The sequence below is a fragment of the Alosa alosa genome, chromosome 7, assembly GCF_017589495.1.
Source record: "Alosa alosa isolate M-15738 ecotype Scorff River chromosome 7, AALO_Geno_1.1, whole genome shotgun sequence".
Lineage (NCBI taxonomy): Eukaryota > Metazoa > Chordata > Actinopteri > Clupeiformes > Clupeidae > Alosa > Alosa alosa.
This window is the reverse complement of record NC_063195.1, coordinates 22,418,250-22,441,095: the sequence shown is the minus strand read 5'-3', so window position 1 is coordinate 22,441,095 and position 22,846 is coordinate 22,418,250. Positions and strand designations below refer to the sequence as shown.

Sequence of the window (22,846 nt, the reverse complement as noted above, 5' to 3'; positions counted from 1 at the left end):
CACACACCCAAGCGATATGGAAATCTGTCTGATAAATACAAGTGTATTTAGGGATATAACCTAAATTGTTATAGGTCCGTTGTGGTCAATTTAAGTTCTTATATGTTACAAGAACTGTCATTAAAAAGAGCTTCAATTTAATTTTGACAAGACTCCCCTATAATAGGGTAGTTGATTTTCTCTCAGATCCGGACGGGCTGTAGTGAGTTTTTGACCTCTCTCAGATCATGATGACAAACAACTCTTGCAAATACAGCTCTGAATTTCTTCCTCTTTTAGTGAAGTTAACCACATTTTGAAGTACGAGTCAAGGGAATAGGGAACAGTGACCTTAGCCCCCAAATTAGGGAATTTGATTCAGATAGAGAGAGCCTCTCAATCAAGTCAACCCTCTCGTACCTAAACCCGTTGAAAAGGGCCCCTCGCATCAAACACACACACTGAAAGATACTTCTTCTTTTACCCTGTGATATTATTCCAGTCCGAAGACAAACACACAGGAGTAGCGATCTCAACTGTGTTAACCCTTTAGCCGCCAGGGTTTAAAAAGAATAAATTGGATTTGTACATCAAAATTTCAAAAGGCCATGGCTTGCAAGTAGTCAGAGATAAAGTCCTACTGTAAATGTGAAAATCATTGAGTATGAACAGAAGTTTATGAAGGAGGTACATTTACTCATCTAATTTGCATGTTATGACGTCACTGGATGGTAACCACCGTGAATTATGCACATTTCAGTAAATACTAGATGTTGAACATATTTGAGCAGTTTTACTTTTTTTTTTGTCATTTCACCGACATAACAAATGAAGGAAAGCAGTCACATGTAAACCAACAATAGTAAACTATTACTATAATCAAAACCCTATGCTACTATACAATAAAGTAGCCAGGTCAAATCAGTTCCATATCACGGGTGACTTTGTAGTTCTTCATAGTCCTATTTTTGACAACCCCTGCTGTCTATACTACGTCCATTACGGACACTATCATCACCATTGCCACTGGCACCTCCAGCTATGTTGGGCAGAGGGTCGAAATAATGGTGCTTTCCAGTTGTCTCGTAAATCATCGTACACCCACCCATACAACATGTACAAATGAGTGGCTTTAGGAACGCCTTTCTCTCGAGCCACGAGGGGCATTAGCAGAAGGCTAGTTATTGTTATTGTTTTGTGCTACTTGTAGCCTCTAGCTAAACGGCTGGAAAACAAATTGTTACATTGTATTGCAGGCACAGCGAGACCGTGCAATGCATTAATTGGTGACCAGATTGAAGCAGCAATGTAATCTAGTGTGTAAGAGCATTACATCAACATTAACATGACCAACACAGTATTTGCAAAAAAAAATACATGCCATCTCATCTCAACTATGGGCACAGCCATGTTTGTTGTAAGGTCGTACGTCCACCTCGGGGTACCCTCAAGTACTCTGAGGTAAAGTGGGCGTGCCTGCCCAAAATGCCGCAAGAAAGCTGGGTAATTTACACTTTCCAACTCGGGCCGCGGATTTACGAGACAATCAGAAAGCACCATTATGGTATGCTTAGTGGACACTGTCGCAAAGACGTACCTCCATTCACAGATGCACCGTGACTATCAGTCAATAGATGATCGATCATATTCTCCAAAAGGCAGATATTCTCCTTCAGAATCAGAATAGGTGAATAACAGATCCAAGACTTCATCACACATGATTTTTTTTTCAACATTTGGTGTATTTCTGCTTCAATTTGTGCAAAACTTTGGCCCGCATCGGAGAGGGAGTTAACTCATTCAGAGACGAATGACCGCGTCGCAGGAAGTGTATCATAACAAAGAGACGCCAGACCCTAATGTAACCGTAAAGCTGTACTCAGTCATACTGCAGACTCGTAAAAGTAGTTAGAAAATAAGGCAGAAAAACGACAAGTTTCCTAAAGCTGCTTCCTTATGTTGGAATGTGCAAAAATGTACAAACAATCAAGAGGATGCCTTCTTGTATGTGATTTCTGCAACAGTGATACTGCAAACGTGTTGGTAGCCTATTGTTGATAGCCTATTGTTTATGCTGTAGCCTAATGTAAAGCATGTCACACAGTAGCCTAGCCTACAGAAAACACTTAATTGATGTGATATAATGATAACTTGTGTGCCTACAATGGTTTATTAAACATCATAGTCATTTATTTAGTCAGTCATCATGTTCATTTTAATGAATAGGAAGGGCATCTAAACGACAGTGTTACGGCCAGCTCGTGAACAGACCGCAACATAAAGAGAGACAACAACAGTTTCAAATTGAACCATTTATTAATGATAGCAACATTAACAAACTAAAGTGTCTAGGGAGATGAATGTTGAAGAGTGTGTGTATGCGTGAATGTAAATGGCAGTAGGCTATCAGCATCAGCATGATGAGTAAGTGAAAGGCAAAAGGGGGGAAATAGAAATAAAGAGGAGAGAAAGAATAACGTGCCAGTGTAAAGGACTATCAAAATGCCTGCAAGAAAGGAGGAAAAAGTGCCTACCGAGAGAGATACAGAAGCCCTTTTATAGCCCCACCCAATACAGGTGCATGTAATAATGTAATTAGCCCAACCAGGCCAAGGCCTGACCGTGCACTGACAGACCAGGACCTGAAGGGGGTTGTAACAACAGCCATAAACCATTTCGCACAAAATCTGCCGTGAGTCCCTATGCGTGAGTCACAAACTCCTCCCAGCTGACTAGCAGATCACGTAGACAGTCAGTCACGATCGATTATTTAATAAATAAATGTGAATTACAAATAATAATAAAAAGCTTCTGCCTAATGTGACTATTTTTTCCACGAACTGTAAAAGAAAACACGTTTTTTCCCGCTGTATTCTCCATAAAGTTGGCAGCCGTGGCCTACTGGTTAGTGCTTTGGACTTGTAACCGGAGAGTTGCCGGTTCGAACCCCGAACAGTAGGCATGGCTGAAGTGCCCTTGAGCAAGGCACCTAACCCCTCACTACTCCCCGAGCGCCGCTGTTGTTGCAGGCAGCTCACTGCGCCGGGGTTAGTGTGTGCTTCACCTCACTGTGTGCTGAGTGTGTTTCACTAATTCATGGATTGGGATAAATGCAGAGACCAAATTTTCCTCACGGGATCAAAAAAGTATATATACTTATACTTATACTTAAAGAGTAAAGTAAATTATGTACTTATTTCCGGAATTGACGTCACTTCCTGGACTCGTCTGAGGCTAGTCTTGAGGTCTCTCAATAGGCTTGTTTGAGATCGACTGAGTCGGACTTTGTCTGGCTTTCTACGTAAACGTGATCTTCAGAGGCTAGCCGGGAGCTGGGAGATATCGCGGAATTTTGTTTGCAATAAATACAGCAGAACTTTCATTCTTACTCATTAAAATGAGCATGATTACTGACGAAATAAATTCTTATGATGTAGTTTAAATAAACCACTGTTGTCATACAGTTAACAGGCCTGCTTTGTAGCACATAAATTCAATATCAAGTGTTTTCCCTGTGTGTCTATCTATTTAACCAACAGCAGGAAATAACAGAATATCCAAATGTTTTCAGTAGGCTAGCCTACCATTGTTGCCGAAATCACGTATAAGAAGGTATCCCTTCAATTTCTGTTTATTTTCGCATATTCCAACATAAGGAAGCAGCATGAGACTCCCATCAAAATAGTCATGAGGAGATTCCTCCCAAATGGCCCTATCACGTCTTTGAACTGACGTCATGAGGGCGTGTTTTAGCTCGTGCAGCTCGTGGAAGGCAACTGTAAGATCTGTCTGCAGGCTAAGACTCCCTCGATATTTTAAGGTCATGTGACATGGTGTCACGGTGGTAAGTCCCTCCCGGCTGACAGAAGTCGAACAGAATTTCTAACCAGTAAGCATTGCGTCCATCCCAGTATACATTGTGTTCAACCCAGCATGCATCACATCAAGTCAGATATGCACAGATCTGCCTCAAGTCGAACACGCCTATTGACTTAACCCCTAATGGCGCATCGCCTCCGCGTTATGGAGGAAATGCACGTCTTCTTTGTGTGTTTCTCGCGTGTTTTTCGCGTTGAGGTTGAATCGAAGCTCTGGGTGTCTGCCAACTAGTGGTCAAGAGTACAAATGAGATTTTACACTGTACTCGCGTCTATCGTCTGTTTTATTCAGTAATGTTATAGGTATATATTGCGACATGGCCGGTTTGAGGGTTTTAAAGAGAATTCCTTTAGACACCAGAGTAGTCACAAAACACATACCTCCTCTTTTACTCTGTGAAATCCTCACAGTCCAAAGACGAGCGCACCCACACTTACAGGAGTAGCAATCTCTACAGTGTTACAGGAGCCCCGTAGACACCAGAGTGGACACAAAACGCAACACTAGTAATCCAAGTAATTTTTCATTTAAAATGTTGATGGTCTCCCAATTCTCCTTGCAACTACAGACACTGTATTTTCTGTGCTCAGTTGGTACAGAGTAATATGACCTCTTCCCAAGAGTCATTAACAAGAGTACAACAGAGAGAAAGGAACAAGGAAACTGGATATACAGCATGTCTGTCAGCAGCAGGTCAAAACAAGCTCATGACATGAAATACAAAATGATAAACATGCATAGTAAAATGACACTGGCCACAGCAGCCAGTGATCTCTGGTGTTCGTTCTGCCTCTACCCCCCTTTACACAGGAACTACAACCCATGTCTCAGTGGAGCCTAGTCTTGAAAACTGTCATCCAACAGAAACTCTGTAGCCATTTGAATTAACGCACCTGTTAGGAATAACAATTTGCAGACCTAGACTGCGTTACGTTAACATGCTGCTCATCGTGCTAGCACTGTAAAGTATGGCTAAGGTTTCTTTTTATTTCTTTTTGTTGTATGATGGTCTTTTCCAGAACACAGCAATGTCAATAGCGACCAATCAGTAACCTGCAATACTTTCACGTCACCTTTTGGTATCGCCTCAGCTTGGTTGGAACCTCAACGGAGGTGATACCAAAAATAGTACCAGGTACCAGTTCTTGCTAATGGAAAACCAAAAAAAGTGAGTAGAGTTGAGGCGAGTTAATCCATTTTGACAACAGACTGTGTTTTCCATCAAATTTGAGCTGAGAGTCTTTTGAGATTTTTTGTTTGCAAAAAAACAGACATTGGAATTATTTTAATGAAATAAGCCTCACCGAAATAAAATGAAAAAAAAAAAAACTGTATTTTATAAATGCATATCGCCATGTTCCTGGCCCACCCATCTCGGAGGGAAAGTGAGAGGGGAAAAAACTGATCTTATCACACTTAAACTTTTTTTGCAAAAATATATATTTACACATAAATCACAGACTTTGTGCCTATTCACCATTCACTGTTCACGTGAAAAGTAGCGAACAGCCAATTAGTGCAGAGACCTGTGCTGTGCTGTTGATGTCTTGAGCAGTGAGAGAGCACAACACTATAACATAAAGATCTACATAGTTGTACCAAACATAATGGGCACCTTTTTATTCTCTGAATGGCCATAGGTTTCCATGAGGGAATGTTATATAAATGGCCCTTTGCTGTCACCCTCAGGAATATTACAGTAACAGCAGGCAAGCTGTTTTATCCCTGTCAGTCAACAAGCAAGAAGGAACAGCCATGGCATATTAAATGGCTGACATAACTGGGTCAAAGACAAGACTGTTTTTGTACAACTTGCCTTTACCAAGTACCAATAGTGTTTCCACTATAAAATAACAAACATCTGCAATGAGTGCAATGAATTTGAAGGTTTATTTTCATCAAATGCATTCTGGTTGTTACAACATGAAATATATATACATTTTATATACAAAAACATAAAAAATAAAAAATAAAAACTTTTGTTTATTCACATGATGTTGCTATGGTATGGTATCCGAGCATTTCTTATAAGTATGAGAACAAGTATATGAGCATCCAATACTGCTCACCCAGTACTGGCAATAGTATCAGTCCGTAACAGCAATTAGGCTGTTTTCCAGGTAACTTTTAACTCTAAAATAATTTGTGGCATGACGTATAAACACACATCTTATTCTACAAGTGTCCCCGGATTGATACGTTAAAGGATAATTCCGGTATTTATCACTTTAAGTCCTTTTTCTGGTTTGTTTTGGATGAATGAAATTTTGACGATGGGTCCTGTCTCAACTTTCTGGCCCGTTTTGAATAGCCGTTGACTGTTTCAGAGTGGCTGGCTATGGACATGCACAAACATGTCCTTAAAACAACCTTTAACGTTTGTTTTCAAAACTGTGCAACTCTGAAATAAAAACTTTAAATCCATTCCAGTTAGGACTGTCCTCACATATCATGACAATAGCCAAATATAGCCAATTATGCATTAGTGATTACATACAATGCAGTACTGTGTTTTTAGTCTGAGCTGTCCTTGTCATCGACGTTTAAAAGGTCTTGGGAGCCACTCATGTAGGAACCATAGCCAGAGCTTTTCAGTAACCAGTCCACGACTTTGTCCCTGGATTCCCTCAGCTCCTTTGGATCTGGCTCAGATGAACTTTCTGGGGACATTTATGAAAGAAAGGAGAAGGACTTCAGTCTCTCTTCTCATCAAGTTTAATGACACAAACTTGACATTTCTAATAATAATTTTATTGTTTACGTTTAAGGGTTACATAGAAAGTAAGCCTTTACATGTGTTCATTGCTGCACACACACACACACACACACACACACCACACCAGTGTTGCGCGGGTTTGGTCACAAGCGGCCTGAGCTCGCCCAATATTTTTATCAACCCGACCGCAACTTGGACCGCGAATATTAATTAGGACAAAATTATACCCGACCCGCGATCCGAGCCGCTTTACAAAATGTGCTCTTTTGGTTATAGCCTATCATGCAGTGTGACAGTAGGCCATTTCTGTAAAACAAACTAATTTATTTGCGAAACATTATGCAGTATAACTAACTACACACATGCAGGACATAATGTTTGCGCAGGAGAGAGAATGAGAATAAGAGCGCAAGCACGCACGCAACCAGCTAAGGATAAGCTAAACACTAAGACAAGATTTCAAGGCAATGGACATACATTTTTCTTTCGAAAACAGAAATGGTGAAGCCTACTTTAAGTATTTTTAATATATATATTTAATTAATTTTAACTGACCCGCCCGCAAATGACCCAAATATCATTTAAATATTTTTTTTTTATGACTCATAACTCATCCGCGGGCGACCGCTTAATTTCGGGCGGACCGCGTAACACTGATCTCGACTGTTGTAGAAATAAATAGCTGATCATTAATGCAATATCTACATTGCCCATGATCAGCAACCATTCATCCATTGTTGCAAAGGCACATTCTGTTTACTAATCTGATATCATTTTAAAAAGCTAACTGAGAAAACATTGGAGAACCCTTTAGCAATTATGTAAGTACATAATATATACGTATACACTTTTTTTCTGTAAAGATGAATTATTATTTCAGGGTATGAATTCTTGCCAGCTGCCATACCATTTTGGTGTGTGTGATGTACCATTATGCTTACTCACCAAGTTTAAGTTCCTTTACTGCTTCACGGACAGTCTCGTTGACTATGAAGTCCCGCCGTCTCCATTCATAATCGAGCAGATCTTTCAAATGACTTGCAAGCGTCTCATCATCTGACTGCTGTCTTTGAATGCTCTGTTCATTCTCATCATTCTGCAATTCATATTTTGTAAGTGTACCTAGAGGAGTAGATAGATAGATAGATAGATAGATATTGTATAAAAATAGTAAAAATATTAATACATTTAAAATCTCTGTAGGAGTACAGTACAACCAAAATAGTGGTGTATACATTATCCGCATATTGTATAAATCTCAGGACGGTGTTTTATGCATATTAAAAAAGACAAAACTGTGTATTGACCGCATCTGTGCATTAACCTCAATGCTCAGTAGACCAATGAATCTAAAACGGATCAGGCTTTAATCAGAATGAAGTACAGAAATGCATTCCCATGTGTAGCCTCCATAACCACATTGCTGAAGAAAAATCCAATGTATAAACCTCAGTTAATATGCTGGCAATTACAGTACAGGTATTCTGGAATATCTTTCTGCATACTCACATTTAAATGCTTGTAAAAGTTGTCATTAAGACATATGTTGATTGCAAGACTACTTTTTTTGTCCATTTTAATATGATGTTTTGTAAAATCATGCAATTTTATTGCATTTAAATACTTACTGGAAGAAGGATTTTCCTGGGAGGTTTCACTATGGCTGATAGTGTCCATGGTTTGTGGTTGTCCTTGAACTAATTCAGAACAAGTACTGTATATCATTAAATTAAACTAAAATATTTATGAATAGACTTTAATGTGAATTCACATCACAAACTCACATTCAACTGGTTTTTCCATGCTTCTGTTTGTTTTTTGTTTGCATGCTGACGTAACAGCGTCCCACTTCTTCTGGACCTCCTTAATCATCTTCTCATCTCGTCCCAACCATTCTCTGTACAGTGCATTATTAACATCATCTGTGGATGCAACATCATTGTCGTCCTTGTGCCTTTTGGCCTTTGTTTCTATGTTTGTTTGAGGGGCCATCATAGGGCAATGCACACAATTCCCTGCCACCATCTCTGCAATCTTCTCCAGCAGCTCTTCAACCTGGTTGCTACCCTGCGCTCTCTCACCAAAGACGTGATATCTGTTTCCACACTTCTGGACGAGCCACTGCAGAGCTTTGCCCTCACTCTCAATAACCTCCTCGATGGTGGTGTCTTTCAGCAGTTTTCCCCATGTGAAGAGAACTATGGTGTGTCTCCAGACATCTTCTCCCAGGTACATCTCCAATGTTTCATGAACTATACGTCTTTGCTTCTCATGGAACGACACCTCTACCGGCAAAGTGAGGACAAAAGTGTGAGGGTACTTCCCGCAAAGTTCTACTCCTCTCCCTAACTCTGACTTAACCTGTCCAGAAGTGTAGTTAGTCGGGAGGAACTTCCACCACCCAGGTGTGTCGACCACTGTGAGATTTCTGCCAAACACTTTGCCTTTGTCTGCTCTCAGCCTTCTCAGTCACTTTCCCAGGGGTAAAATGATCCCCATTTAGGATGATATTTCCTGCATAACTCTTCCCAGAGATCACAAATCCAACCAGTAGCATTCTTATTTCAGGTAGAGGGATCATCTCTCCTGTGGGATAAAAATAGAAATTATTATATAATTACATGTAACATTACATTGAACTTTAACTCCATAATGTCCCTTTTTATGAGTTACCATGTGTCTTGATTTTCCTTCTTTGTTGTGTAACTCTCTGCTTGTATATCAGTCCTTGTTCCTTATCAGCCTTCTTTGCCTCTTCAATATGTTTCAGTTTGATGTGGTCAACCTCAAAGGGACGGTGATGGTTACTGGCTATCAGTTCATCGATCTTATCCAAAAGTGTTTTGACTTGAGATTGATCATCACATTTGGTTTTGTTGTCGAATACCTGATATCTGTATCCACACGTTCTCACCAACCACTCAAGGGTTTCATCCTTGTTCCTGATACGCTCCTCAATAGTTTTGTCTGTCAATAAATCCTCCTTGGTGAACAAGACAATGGTATGCTCCCAGATGTTTGCACCCAGGAGCTCACAGTGTTCCACCGCTGAAGACTGTTCATTTTCAGTGAACTGATTGTCGAGGTTGACCACCAGGAGGAAGGCGTGGGGTCCGGGTGGACAGAGGGAGGTGCTCAGCACAAGCTCACGTTTGATGTACTCTGTGGTTTGGGTGGCAGAAAAAAACCTCCACCATCCAGGAGTGTCAATCAAAGTCACCTTCCTGCCCACAACCACGCCCTCTCTCTTGACGGAGTGTGTTGCTCCTTCCCCCTGATGATACGCTCCGACTCCCAGGACTGTGTTTATCGTTGCGGTCTTGCCAGACCTGTTGGACCCAAGAACAATAACGAAATACGCAGATCTTACAGGTTTGAGGAAAGACACAAAATGTTTCGGAAGATGAATAAATGAAGTTGTGTGAATGCTCCAAAATTATGTTAAAAGTATATGGAATTAAAAAGTCTATATGATGCCAAAAGCTACAGCACAGCAGCAAGGTGATGATTGGGGATTGCAATTAATCATACTGTAACTTCAATGTTGTTCAACATTTATCAGCATATAAAAAGCTGTACCTGAACATCAATGGTGGTAACTTCTGACAATTCTGTTAATAAGATATTTTTGACTCACCGTCCTGTTTGTGCAACCCGTGAGCCATGTTTCTTTATTGTAATCTCCAAATGCTCAGTATCATGTCATTACAACTACTGATGGTATTATATTTACTCTGGTGAGCTCCGTAGTGTGTTCTGTACACCTCTTCCACATTCCTACTGGGATGTTCTAAGATAAACAAATGTGTTCAGGTGTATTTTTCCGCTTAGAGATTGGAACTTTCCCACTTCCTGGTTGCTCATGAAAACACCATAACATATACGGGAAATTAATTCCTCACAGTAAGCATATTAGATCTGATTAGATTCAACTTTATTGTCATTGTGCAGAGTACAAGTACAAAGACAACTAAATGTAGTTTGCGTCTAACCAGAAGTGCAGAAAAGCAGAAAAATGCAATGTGATATACAAAGAATAGACAGGTGGTGCATAGACAGGACAGCAAATATAGTGCAGTGTAGACAGTAGTATTTAGTTGGTTTACATCAAGGTGGTTATGCAAACTCTCTCTCTATTTCCCCCTCTCTTTCTCTGTCTCTGGTTCAGACACTGATGACACCTACGAAAGGGAAATTATGGGGAAACAGGATATACAAGTTCTGACAAATGTTAATAAGATATTGATTCATCGAGTGCTACCTCATGAGTTATACGGCAGCAGAAGAGAAACACGAAATGATAAACACATATGACTTATGACATATGACATCTTGCCAACCAGAGCAGTCCCCATGACTGAGGCGAAAATGTATGAGAAACGGTGACAAATTCAAACAGACTGTTATAATCCCCTACATTCATATTATTTATAGATTAATAGAATTGCTCAACACCTCCAGCTGTCCATTCAGTGCGATGGACTGATTTCAACCAGTCAAAAAGGGGTCATCCCAGACGAGCCCCCACTTTGTCATGACTTGGCTTGGAAATCATAAGAAAATTACAGGACGCAGTAGGCGTGAACCAACACAACAAACGCCATGGAGTGTGTAAATCAGTGTGTGATGTGGGATGTGACCAGAATGTACTCACATTTACTCTCCTCTTTCAGCAAGAAATGTTTGCCCTTATCTTCACAACACAACAAACGCCATGGAGTGTGTAAATCCGTGTGTGATGTGGGATGTGACCAGAATGTACTCACATTTACTCTCTTCTTTCAGCAAGAAATGTTTGCCCTTAACTTCACAAGCGTTACGCTCGTTTCCATTTGGCTGTCAAACATGCATCTGAAATATGCAGTGTGCCCTCTAGTGTTCAACACAAGGAACTGCATTACTTGGTAGCGCCCGGGCACACAGTGTTACACGGTCTCTGAAATCCACTGCCAATTAAGTTCATTTTTTCAAGTTCATTTTAAGCTTGACCAACCTGCACTACAGCCATGTACCAGCAAAAGCAGAACTAGCACTTTCATGTATCGCTGAAGCACCTACAAAAGACAGATTTTGTGCATAAGAAAGGTGAATGTGAACCAACAAAATGCAAACAAACACCAAAGACAGGATTGTGTCTATATTCACACATGACATGACTAATTTTGTAGGAGTTTTTTGCAAGAAAACATAAAGTTGTAGAAACTATTACCCCTTCGTACACAAAGGTATGGAAAACAGACATAGTTTGTTAATCATAACCAAGCCTATCTAGCACACACGCATGCACACACACACACTCACACACACACACACACTCACTCTCTCACACACACACACACACCGAAATGTTTAAAAAGACAGTAACCCCTGGGCAGACGTGGACGTGGACCCCTGGATGTTCATAAATCAGCAAATATTTTTTTAAGGTCAAATGTTAAAATATTTAAAGAGTTTTGTTTTAGACATGCATTGAAATGTATAATAATAATAATAATAATAATAATAATAATCCTTTTGTTCTGCATACAACACCAGATGTGGTTCCTGCTCTGCTTGGCCAAAGATTCCTTCAAAGTGTCAAGATAGGACAGGCAGACAAGTATGTCATACTGTATGTGTAACAGAAGACAGAGCCAAAGCAAGTAAAGCCCTCTATGTGCCTGAAAAGTGGATTAAGTTGATTACAAAACAGCATCAGCAGAATTGCTGACTGAAAAAAAAATGCTGTGAATGGCCCAGGTCTGCCCAGGCAAGTCTGTTCAGGCCACCCTGTCACTGTTGACAGTAGCCTGCTCCAGATGCATATCTAGTGGGGTTTTTTTTTTTTCTGGTCCTATTGCAACTCACCTTCATCGTAGGTTGTGCCAGTGCTCTAGTTTTGTTAAAGGATCGCTAACAAAATAAGGAAAGATGAAGTTTCTCCCATTTACCGCCCTTTGTCTACTCCTTCAGAGATGCTCTGCTGCAGGACAAGGTGAGTCTCTTGTTATCATATTGTATTATAGTATCCTTACAGCAGAGATGTAAACAGAAAACCAACTGCCATTAATGATCTCTTGACTGATTTTCCACTTATGTAGACAGTGATGTTTAATTTGTTGTACGGAATAGTTAAAGAACCTATACACATATAGGCCTATAATGTGTGCAGATTGAGGGTAGTATGATGTGTCAGTGCAAAACTTCAGTCCAGTCCAGACATACAATCTACACAATATTCACAATTTACTCTAAGTTAATGACAATAGACAATAGAAAATACTCTAAGTTAATGTAATATTTTTCAAGCATATTTCATTATTTGTCATTATTGCAATTGATCAAGCTTAACTGCCATCATCAACCATTGTTTATTCAGGGGCAATTGACTGAGCATTAAGCTCTTTTACAGCAATGCCCCGAGTTTACAAAGTCAAACAAAAACAAGGTGAAAGACAGGGCGACTTGACGTAACCCAGCTAATTTATTTGAATTAATTTAATAAATAATGATAATAATTGAACTAAATAGTTTTCTCTCTTTCCAGATCTCGGTGGCAAGGCTTTCACCTTCCCAGAGGAGACAAACAACAGCTATGTGAAGCTGCAGCCTGCGGGAGACTGGCCCGTGAGTTCAATCAGCGTCTGCCTGCGGACCTGCGTGAAGCTGGCCCCCCATGTTATTCAAAAATGATTAAAAACACTGCTTTTCGTTTGTGCTACGTTTGTGCCGGTTTGTGCCGTAAAAATTATCGTTTGTGCTGTTAAGGGTTTTAAGTAATTAAACTTTACATTTTCTGGCCAGTGACGTCACTCAGCCCCCCATACTTGTTCAAATTTCCCCAAAATAGTGTCAATCGTTTGTGCTACGTTTGTGCTCATTTGTGCCGTTAAAAGTAACATTTGTGCTACTATGTTTTTTAAGATATTCCACGTTATTTGTTACACGTGTGACGTCATCCAGCCCCCCATCAATGTCCAAATCTTTCCAAAATGGTCTCAATCGTTTGTGCTAGGTTTGTGCTGATTTGTGCCGTCAAAAGAAACATTTGTGCTACTATGTTTTCTAAGTTATTATGGTTTATTTATTACTCGCGTGACGTCACCAGCCCCCCATCAATGTCCAAAACTCACCAAAATGCTCTCAATCGTTTGTGCTATGTTTGTGCTGATTTGTGCTGTTAAAAATAACATTTGTGTAGCTATGTTTTTTAAGTTATCACACTTTGTTACAGGTGTACAGGTCATCCAGCCCCTTATCACTGTCCAAATCTCCTCAAAATAGTTGTGATCGCTTTGGCTACGTGCATGCTGATTTGTGCCATTTAAAGGGACACCAGGCAAGCCTGATGCTTTTTCTCTACGAAACTCCCCCTCGCTCGGTCTGAAGCTCTTTTCCTTTTCTTTGCATCTTCCGTCAAGGGTTTTCGCTGCTTCTTCGCTGGCTCTGCCATTATACACACGTTTGCAACAATCGCTAGCATTTCGTTAGCCTCCCTCTGTGCTGTGGATGCAGGATGGAAACTGAAACTGCTTCGGTCGCCGGGTACGATACACTGAACTTGCAAGCGGGATATTCTTCCTACAGGCAGTAGGGGCGGGCGAGAGAGTCTTCATTCGCCCTGTAATGAGTCATTTAACCATATACAGACTTACGAAGATGAGTAATTAACACGAAAACGTTGCCTGGTGTCCCTTTAAAGAAACGTTTGTGTACTATGTAGAAGTTGCCCAGCAGTTGTAGCTTATACTAGACATCACCTAGCAGCAGCAGCAGCAGCAGCACCCCCCAATTAATGTCCAATCGTAGTCCTAATCGTTTGTGCTGATTGTGCTTAAAAAAAAGAAACAAAAGGAAACATTTGTTTTGTTTACAAAACTATATCGTGCTGATCTTAACCGAGAAAAGAAAAGAAGATGTGCTACTATTTACGTGGCTGTTTGTGCTGCCAAGAGTTCTATAGTAGCCTACACCAGTTGCTTGTGCATAACATCAGAATTACTGCAACCACTAGAATAAACCTGCTGGCCATTATCGGCAGCTGTGGAGAAAAAAACACTCCATTCTCCGGCCAGTAGCGTCTGCAGGTGTGCACAGCAGTGTGCGTAGGCCTACTATTAGGCAGCTACGGAGTAGGCTACGAGAGACTTAAGAGAGATAATTCCCCCTGTGTGTGTATATTCACTCTTAAGTTGGCCTACCATAACTCATCACTGCACTATAGCCCATATTCTCTAAAATAAACAAATGTATTTCTTCAATAATTTTATGCAACAGTGGATTGTGCACACAAGCAGCACTTAGGCTACTTGCTGACCCAAGTCTCCAAGGCCACCGTGGATATATGAAACTTTGCAAACAGCACAAATCAGCACAAACATAGCACAAACGATTGAGACCATTTTGGTGAGTTTTGGACATTGATGGGGGGCTGGTGACGTCACGCGAGTAATAAATAAACCATAATAACTTAGAAAACATAGTAGCACAAATGTTACTTTTAACGGCACAAATGAGCACAAACGATTGACACTATTTTGGGGAAATTTGAACAAGTATGGGGGGCTGAGTGACGTCACTGGCCAGAAAATGTAAAGTTTAATTACTTAAAACCCTTAACAGCACAAACGATAATTTTTACGGCACAAACCGGCACAAACGTAGCACAAACGAAAAGCAGTGTTTTTAATCATTTTTGAATAACATGGGGGGCCAGCTTCACACAGGTCTGCCACCGGTAGGCTACTACACTGACCTCCCACAGAGCGGCAAGGAGCAGAGCTTCTTCTCCCTGGCGACCCGTTCCCATAACAACGGCTTCCTGCTCTCCAAGGAGGGGCTCAACCGGCACCAGATGTACATCGGCAGTACCATGGCGGACTTCTGGGGCCTGCCGGACGAGCTGAACGCCTGGAACTCCTTCTGCGCCACGTGGGAGTCCGAGACGGGCCTGACCCAAGTCTGGCTGAACGGCAAACCCAGCTCCAGGAAGACCCTGTTCAAGGACGGCTCTCTGACCGGGAGACCCTTCATAGTTCTCGGTCAGGACCAGGACAGGTACGGCGCCGGGATGCACGAGAACGACGCCCTAGTCGGGCAGCTCACGGACGTGCACATGTGGGACCGCGAGATCGAGAACTTCTCCAAAAACAGGGACTTCGAGAAAGGGAGCATGATTAAATTGCATGACCTTGTATTCACCACCAATGGAAATGTGGTTCTAGAGGACAAGATTACAAGCGATAGTGGTCCAGACAACTGCTCAACCTACGGTGTGTACATTTATCAACATCCCAGATAGCAAAATCAGATTTGCAAAATTCTGTGAATTCTGTGCTCAAGATTGCGTGTTATTGAGGAGCAATTTTATCAAGCTTTTTATCTGACACTGAATTGTTTCTTATTTCTCCCAGTCCCTAAAGAGTCTGCCCTGGAATCAGGTACCTGTACTTTTATTAACATGTTGTGCTGTTCATTGCTGTGCCAGAGGGTGCCGTACTTGCCTAGGTATATTTATCCATTAATTATTTGCCTAGTGCATAAAATCTAAAAGAGGATATACGGTGGACGAAAAGACTATGGAGATGAGACCTGATGGCAAGAAAATGAAAGGCCCTGATGAGGGGCAAAGTATAAAAGTCTAGTATGCTGTAGATGAGCTCCCATGTTCATGCCCCCAGAGTGTAGCACTGTAGCTGCCTTGCAACTCTAGCAGTTGGCTGCAACTCTAGGTAGGCTAAGTAGAACCGATTTTTTATTACTTTCACGTACCGACAGTACTCGGTGACCGCGAGAAACAGAGATCTATGTGAAAAATCACCGGAATTTTCCTTTAATAACTATCCTCAGGGTAGATCAATAATCTTAAACGCAAATATTAGTGGGTCATTAGTGGCTTTTACCCGCCACAAAAACTTTAGTTCATGCATGAGACATGACTGACATTTGAATTAGGGCTTGATGTGTTAAACTGAAAGACATTACCAACAATCTGTTAGGACCTTACATAAAAGGACACTGAGATAAACATTTAAGGCTCAGTTACTGAGGGTGGGTTTAGCCTAACAGTATAGTATATATACTCTTTTGATCCTGTGAGGGAAATTTGGTTTCTGCATTTATCCCACAGTGAGGTGAAGCACACACTAATCCCGACGCAGTGACATGCCTGCTACAGCGGCGCTCGGGGAGCAGTGAGGGGTTAGGTGCCTTGCTCAAGGGCACTTTAGCCGTTCCTACTGGTCTAACCAGCAACCCTCCGGTCACAAGCCCGAAGCCTTAACCAGTAGGCCACGGCTGCCCCAAATATTACTAGTTCTTTTGTCAGTTGTATTAACAAACATACTTGCAGGCATACTTTGAAGTTGGTCACATCTGTATCACAAGGAGACCCTGAGGTGAGTAAGTTTTAGAGTATATTTGGTGATGTTGAGCCATTTTCTTTACTTCCACAGTCTTACATTCTCAAGAACCTAGTCCCTGATTATATTATATTATGGAACATTCTGTTTGTTCTGCTGTTCTTCTGTTGCTACACATATCAGTTCATCAAGCTAGGGTGCTTGTCACACTCATTTTGTAATAGTGGGGGGCCTTAAGCACATTTTCGCGCAAATTCATCTAAAAGCGCCAAATTTGGCACAGATGTAGCTTAGGTCATACTGAAATGATTTAGCTAGGGCGCCGGAGTCAGCAACCCTTGGGGCCAATATGGCGGCCAAATCCAATATGGCCACCTCCCGAAAAGGGTTCCGGCTATAACTTTTGAACCACATGAGTTACAAATACAAACTTGATATCTTTTTTCAGCTTATTTGATCATGGGGAAATACATAGGAATGTTAATATTTATGACCCGGTGCATCTGGACCCCTTATTCCTCCAATTCCAATATGGCCGCTGTCCAAAAAAGCAGTTTTGGCTGTAGTATGGGGCCTTATACCCCATTGTTCGTGCAAATTAATCTACAAGCACCAAATTTGGCGCAGATGCAACTGAGGGCATACTAAAATGATTTAGCCAGGGCGCCCGAGCCAATGGTCCCTGAGACCAAGATGGCAGCCAAATCCAATATGGTTGTCGTCTGAAAGGGATTCGGCTATAGCTTTGGAGCCAGATGAGATACAAATACAAACTTTATGTCTATTTTACCCCAAACCCATAGGAATACTTACATTTATGATTGGGTATATCAGGACCACTCAAATTCCCTAAATTCAATATGGCCGTTGTCCGAAAAAGGGTTTTGGCTTCAAATTTTGAACTAAATGCGCTACAAATTATAAGATGTTGTGTCTATTTTTATTTTATTGACCACAGGAAGTCCATTGGCATATTTATATGTATGCTTGTGTAAGTCTGGAACCTGTATTCTTTTCAAGACTGTGGTTGAAAATCCTTTTTTACCACAACTTTGAAGGTTATTCTCAATGTTGATTAATTTCCTTATAAAAGGGAAATGCTTTCAGTGTACCACAGGTGAATACATTTCAAAGTGTAATCATAAATAAAAAGGATAAGACACAATTATTATTGCAAGGCAATATTTGTAGTATGTCAAATTGTTAAAAGAATATTATAGTCAATTTGTCCAAAACTCTTAAAAGGTTTGCTTAGCATATAAAAAAAAACGGCAATAACATAAAAAACAACAACAGTGAATTATCATGGTCTCTCTCATGAATTCTCATTCTCATGGTCTTTCTCAGAACACTTGTAGAAAAAAGTACACCTGGTTAGGAAAGAAGTTGGTAGGAAAGGAAGTAGTTGGCTAAACACTGTTGTTGGTCATCTTCTGAGACCACAGGTGACCACCTACATGGACCCATTACAATTGGCATACCGTCTAGAGTTGGGTGTGGAAGATGCCTTAATCTACCTGCCTCATAGAACACACTCTCACCTGGACAGGGGCTGTGAGCATTGTGAGGATTATGTTCTTTGATTTATCAAGTGTTTTTAACACCATACAGCCTATGCTGCTACGTGAGAAGCTTTGAAGGATGCAAGTAGACACCTCCACATTACTGATTACCTGACTGACAGACCACAGGTTGTGAGAATGAAAGGGTGTGTGTCTGAACAGATAGTCAGTAACATAAGAGCACCACAAGGGACTGTGTTGTCTCCTTTTCTTTTCACACTGTACACCTCAGACTTCCAGTACAACTCTGAGCCATGCCACCTGCAGCAGTTCTCAGACGATTCTGCAGTCGTGGGGTGTGTCAGTGATGGTGAGGAGACGGAGTACAGGCAACTGGTGGACCACTTTGTGACATGGTGCAGAAACAACCACCTTGTCTTGAATGTGGCTAAGACAAGGGAAATGGTGGTGGAGAGCCAGGCCTGAGCTAAATACCATTTCAATACTGGGTGCGGAAGTAGAAGTTGTTCTACAGTTGTAGAAGTTGAACTACAAATATGTTTGGGTTCTTATAGACAATAAACTGGATTGGAGGTACAACACTGAGGCTGTAGACAAGAAGGGTCCGAGCAGACTCTATTTCTTGAGAAAGCTTAGGTCATTTAATTTGTGCAGCAAAATGTTGCAGATGTTTTATCAGTTGGGGCAGTGTTTTTGCAAGTGCAATCACCATCTGTTGGGGCAAGCAAGGGGACACTAAGCCTTTTGTTTTCTGGTGGTGGACCATCTGTTGGGGCAATAGCTTCCACTTACACTGGTCCAAAAAAGGACACTTGGAACCTGAATAAAAGATATTTTTTTACCCAGGCACTGGCTTTGTGTTGTTATTGTTTGTATAAATAATAATTTATGTATGTAGGTCTATGTATGTGAATGCTGTGTTAGTCTGTGCTGCTGGAACACTGTAATTTCCCTTTGTGGATGAATGAATTATATCTATCTATCTATCTTCATCTTTCACCGTTTCTGTCCATCTTGCTCACAAGCATCACCCAAAATCTATGCTGAATATCCCTCATATATGCCTTCCTTACATTCTTAATTAGAATATTGATGGGAATATTTGGAAAGTATGAATTATCAGGTAGTTGCTTTCTAACTGGGGGTCTAAACATAGGCAATCACAAATGTAAGCATTCCTAGGTGAAATATTTATCATCTTTACATTTGTATCTCATCTGGTTCAAAATATGCAGCCTAATCCCTTTTCAGGTGGCAGCCATATTGGATTTGGCAGCCATCTTGGTCCCAGGGATCACTGGCTCCGGCGACCTCGCTAAATCATTTTCAGTATGCCAGTGCATCCATGCCAAATTTTGTGCTTGTAGATAAATTGGCAAAAACAATGGGGTGTAAGGCCATATTGGAATTGGAGGTTTAAGGGGTCCAGATATACTGGGTCAAATAAACATTTATATGTGTTTCCTATGATCAATTAAGATGAAAAATACATCAAGTTTGTATTTGCAGTTCATGTGGTTCAAAAGTTATAGTCGGAACCCTTTTCGGGCAGCGACCATATTGGATTTGGCCGCCATCTTGACCCCAAGGGTCGCTGGCTCCGACTTCCTAGCTAAATCATTTCAGTATGACCTGAGCTACATCTGTTCCAAATTTGGTGCTTGTAGATAAATTGGCGCAAAAAATGGGGTGTAACTACAGTCAAAACTACTTTTTTGGACAGCGGCCATATTGGAATTGGAGGATTATGCGGTCCAGATATACTGGGTCATAAATATAAACATTCCTATGTGTTTCCCATGATCAATTAAGTTGAAAAAGACATCAAGCTTGTATTTGTAGCTCATGTGGTTAAAAGTTAGTCGGAACCCTTTTTTGGACAGCGGATTTGGATTTGCCGCCATCTTGGACCCGAGGATCTCTGGCTCCGGCGCCCTAGCTAAATCATTTCAGTATAACTTTAGCTGCATCTGTGCCAAATTTGGCATTTTTAGATGAATTTGCGTGAAATGACCTATTTATGTGCTTAAGGCCCCCCACTATAAGAGCTGAGGAGTTTCAGAGTTATGTCGTTGTTTTTGCCTGAGGAAAATAAGTCACAGATCCTTAGCAAAAAAAACCTGTCTTAAGCCCAGTTCAATCCATCAGTAGTGCATCCTCAAGGTAGAGAAGCTTCTGGAGCCTTTAATGGGCTTGAGCAATCACATCAACTGTGGAGTCTGCCTGGGTCTGCAGGACCTCAACCCAACCCTACAGATGAACAAGAGATATCCATAACAAGTTTGTGAAAACCTTGGTTCTGACTTGATGATTGACAGGACACTGCCCCTCCTCCCTCCAACCTCCTACCAGTAGGGACACGAGTTGATATATGAGCTCTGGTCATGGTAAGGGATTCCCCTGATCCCCTGAGGTCAAACACGATGATACTGTAAAGTCAGTCAATGTTCCTGTTGTGAGTAGAAATGTTATGCCTGCACATGTCCACTGGTCATGCTTCAACAAGACACCTTTATCAGACAGAAAATGAAGGCTGTTTGTAGGCCTAAATCAAACAAGACTCTGTGTACAAGACATTTCAGATCAACCATTGGTCACATTTTATGTGTTTTTTTTGCCTGTGATATTATGCAAAGGTACCTGCATAATGCATTTTAATTCTTGAATATGTTTGTTTGAAATCCATTTTGCCATCTTGCAGTTGCGTCAAACCTCAGTGGAAAGGTATTCACCTTTGGCGCAGAGACGGCAGACAGTTACGTCAAGCTGCAGCCCATCTTGAGTGGCAACATACTCGTCGCTAGCGTGTGTCTCAAATACTTCTCCGACATCCCCTCAAAAATCAGAGAGCAAACCTTCTTCTCCCTGGCAACCCATTCCCATAGCAACGGCTTCCTGCTCTGCAAGGAGGGGCTCAAACAGCACCAGGTGTACATCGGCAGTACCATGGCGGACTTCTGGGGCCTGCCGGACGAGCTGAACACCTGGAACTCCTTCTGCGCCACGTGGGAGTCCGAGACGGGCTTGACCTAAGTCTGGCTGAACAGGAAACCCAGCTCCAGGAAGACCCTCTTCAAGGGCGGCTCTCTGACAGGACCGCCGGTCATTGTGCTGGGTCAGGACCAGGAGGCATATGGCGGTCGGTTCAGCTCCAACGACGCGCTGATCGGCCAGCTTACGGACGTGCACATGTGGGACCGGGTCATCTCCCCGTGCGAGGTCCAGCAATTCATGGAGAACAAGCTTGTCAATGGGGGGAATATGATCAACTGGGAAGCACTGGATTACAGCACATATGGAGATGTGATCGAGGAAAAGCAGATGGATGGCGCTGGCCAGCAGGACTGTGCCCTTGCTGAATAAAATGATCACTTGAGCAACAGTACAGTGTGTCACCAAAAAACACCAGGTCAGCTGTTTGTTGTTAGCGGTACTGTTATCAGAGTTTGCAAGTGTTTGCAATTTTTTTTTTGGTAGCCCAAGCCTTCTTGGTGCTGCATTAATTAACCATCAGAGAGGTTAGCCTAACTATTGAGAACATCATCAGTTAATTAGTATTATCATGTGTAAGCTATGTATCCAGCGGAAGTGATGATAACATCGTCTTTGACTGGGTTTTGATTCTAATAACTACACTGCAAGAATTAGGAAACTCACATTTAAAAACATAACATATTTGCAGCTGAAAGATTGTATATACTGACCACCACCTATCCACCCCTCCTGTGAAAATAGTGCAATGGCAATGTGTGGTTCATCATCTATTCAGAGCTTCTTTTCGAAATGGGATTTATTTTCTATGTATGGTTTATATGTTTTCTCTACATTTGATTTAGCCTACAGCCTTGTACCCAATGCTAAATTAATGCATTTGACTTTTCTGTCAGTAAAAGTAGCCTACTTCACTTTATAAAAATCCGCTCTTGTTGTGTTTTTTCTAAATGATGTGTGTGACCTACAATCTAGTTATGCATGATCTTATGGTTACATTACGTATTCAGTCAGAAAGTGATTTGCCAACATAGAACAAATCAGTTGTAACCAACAAATTCAAAATAGTGTAGCTGCATCTACACTCCGGCACGTGGAGGAAGAGAAAAAGTGATGACATGACAAAAAATCAAATAATCATTCATCTTTTATCATAGTTTTGAGTATGCCAAGAGACTAGTAGACTCAGCTAATGTTTGTGCACATTAATAAGGAAGTACAGAATAATTCTCGGCAATGAGTCGGGTTGTTTTGATTAGAAAGATACTGTGTCTCGCTGAACTTTACAATCTTGCCCGATCATATCAGGTCCTGAGCATAAACATTGTACCCATATTCCTGGTGTATTGATAGTGGATCAAAGCCCACGTGAAAAAGTAAATTATTTACTTTGGAGCATTAACTTTGCGGTCGTCACA

At 41.3% G+C, this 22,846-nt stretch overlaps 4 protein-coding genes across 5 annotated transcripts; 2 read left to right on the top strand and 2 right to left on the bottom strand.

The window, feature by feature from the left end:
* Nucleotides 1-5,770: 5,770 nt before the first annotated feature.
* On the bottom strand, nt 5,771-9,897 carry LOC125298046. 2 transcript variants are annotated; one of them, XM_048248690.1, is made up of 6 exons: nt 9,462-9,897; nt 9,248-9,359; nt 8,359-9,160; nt 8,203-8,271; nt 7,520-7,696; nt 5,771-6,518 (listed from the first exon to the last, which is right to left on the bottom strand). In XM_048248690.1, exons 3-6 carry the CDS (start codon nt 8,807-8,809, stop codon nt 6,373-6,375), a joined length of 843 nt encoding a protein of 280 aa, XP_048104647.1. In that variant the 5' UTR covers nt 8,810-9,160; nt 9,248-9,359; nt 9,462-9,897; the 3' UTR covers nt 5,771-6,372. The 2 variants fall into 2 exon arrangements, with proteins under 2 accessions (XP_048104647.1, XP_048104646.1); XM_048248689.1 differs by having other exon boundaries at nt 9,248-9,897.
* On the bottom strand, nt 9,237-10,161 carry LOC125298305 (GTPase IMAP family member 9-like). The gene is made up of 2 exons (XM_048249008.1): nt 10,154-10,161; nt 9,237-9,903 (listed from the first exon to the last, which is right to left on the bottom strand). Exons 1-2 carry the CDS (start codon nt 10,159-10,161, stop codon nt 9,237-9,239), a joined length of 675 nt encoding a protein of 224 aa, XP_048104965.1.
* A 5,096-nt stretch (nt 10,162-15,257) lies between these two features.
* LOC125298304 (mucosal pentraxin-like) lies at nt 15,258-16,648 on the top strand. Its single transcript, XM_048249007.1, has 2 exons — nt 15,258-15,825; nt 15,967-16,648. Exons 1-2 carry the CDS (start codon nt 15,258-15,260, stop codon nt 16,101-16,103), a joined length of 705 nt encoding a protein of 234 aa, XP_048104964.1. The 3' UTR covers nt 16,104-16,648.
* Nucleotides 16,649-20,585: 3,937 nt separating this feature from the next.
* On the top strand, nt 20,586-22,341 carry LOC125298075 (serum amyloid P-component-like). The gene is made up of 2 exons (XM_048248731.1): nt 20,586-20,824; nt 21,139-22,341. The coding sequence occupies exons 1-2, from the start codon at nt 20,809-20,811 to the stop codon at nt 21,468-21,470; spliced, it is 348 nt and encodes a 115-aa protein (XP_048104688.1). The 5' UTR covers nt 20,586-20,808; the 3' UTR covers nt 21,471-22,341.
* Nucleotides 22,342-22,846: the final 505 nt, after the last annotated feature.

What these genes read in the sequence shown, in the direction of transcription:
- LOC125298046 (XM_048248689.1), bottom strand. Translation starts at nt 8,809, where the DNA reads ATGTACCTGGGAGAAGATGTCTGGAGACACACCATAGTTCTCTTCACA. An exon ending in CCAGGAAAATCCTTCTTCCA is followed by an intron (nt 7,697 to 8,202) that starts GTAAGTATTTAA and finishes CTACTCCTCTAG; the next exon opens with GTACACTTACAAAATATGAA. An exon ending in AGTAAAGGAACTTAAACTTG is followed by an intron (nt 6,519 to 7,519) that starts GTGAGTAAGCAT and finishes AAATGTCCCCAG; the next exon opens with AAAGTTCATCTGAGCCAGAT.
- LOC125298304 (XM_048249007.1), top strand. Translation starts at nt 15,258, where the DNA reads ATGGGGGGCCAGCTTCACACAGGTCTGCCACCGGTAGGCTACTACACT. An exon ending in AGACAACTGCTCAACCTACG is followed by an intron (nt 15,826 to 15,966) that starts GTGTGTACATTT and finishes TATTTCTCCCAG; the next exon opens with TCCCTAAAGAGTCTGCCCTG.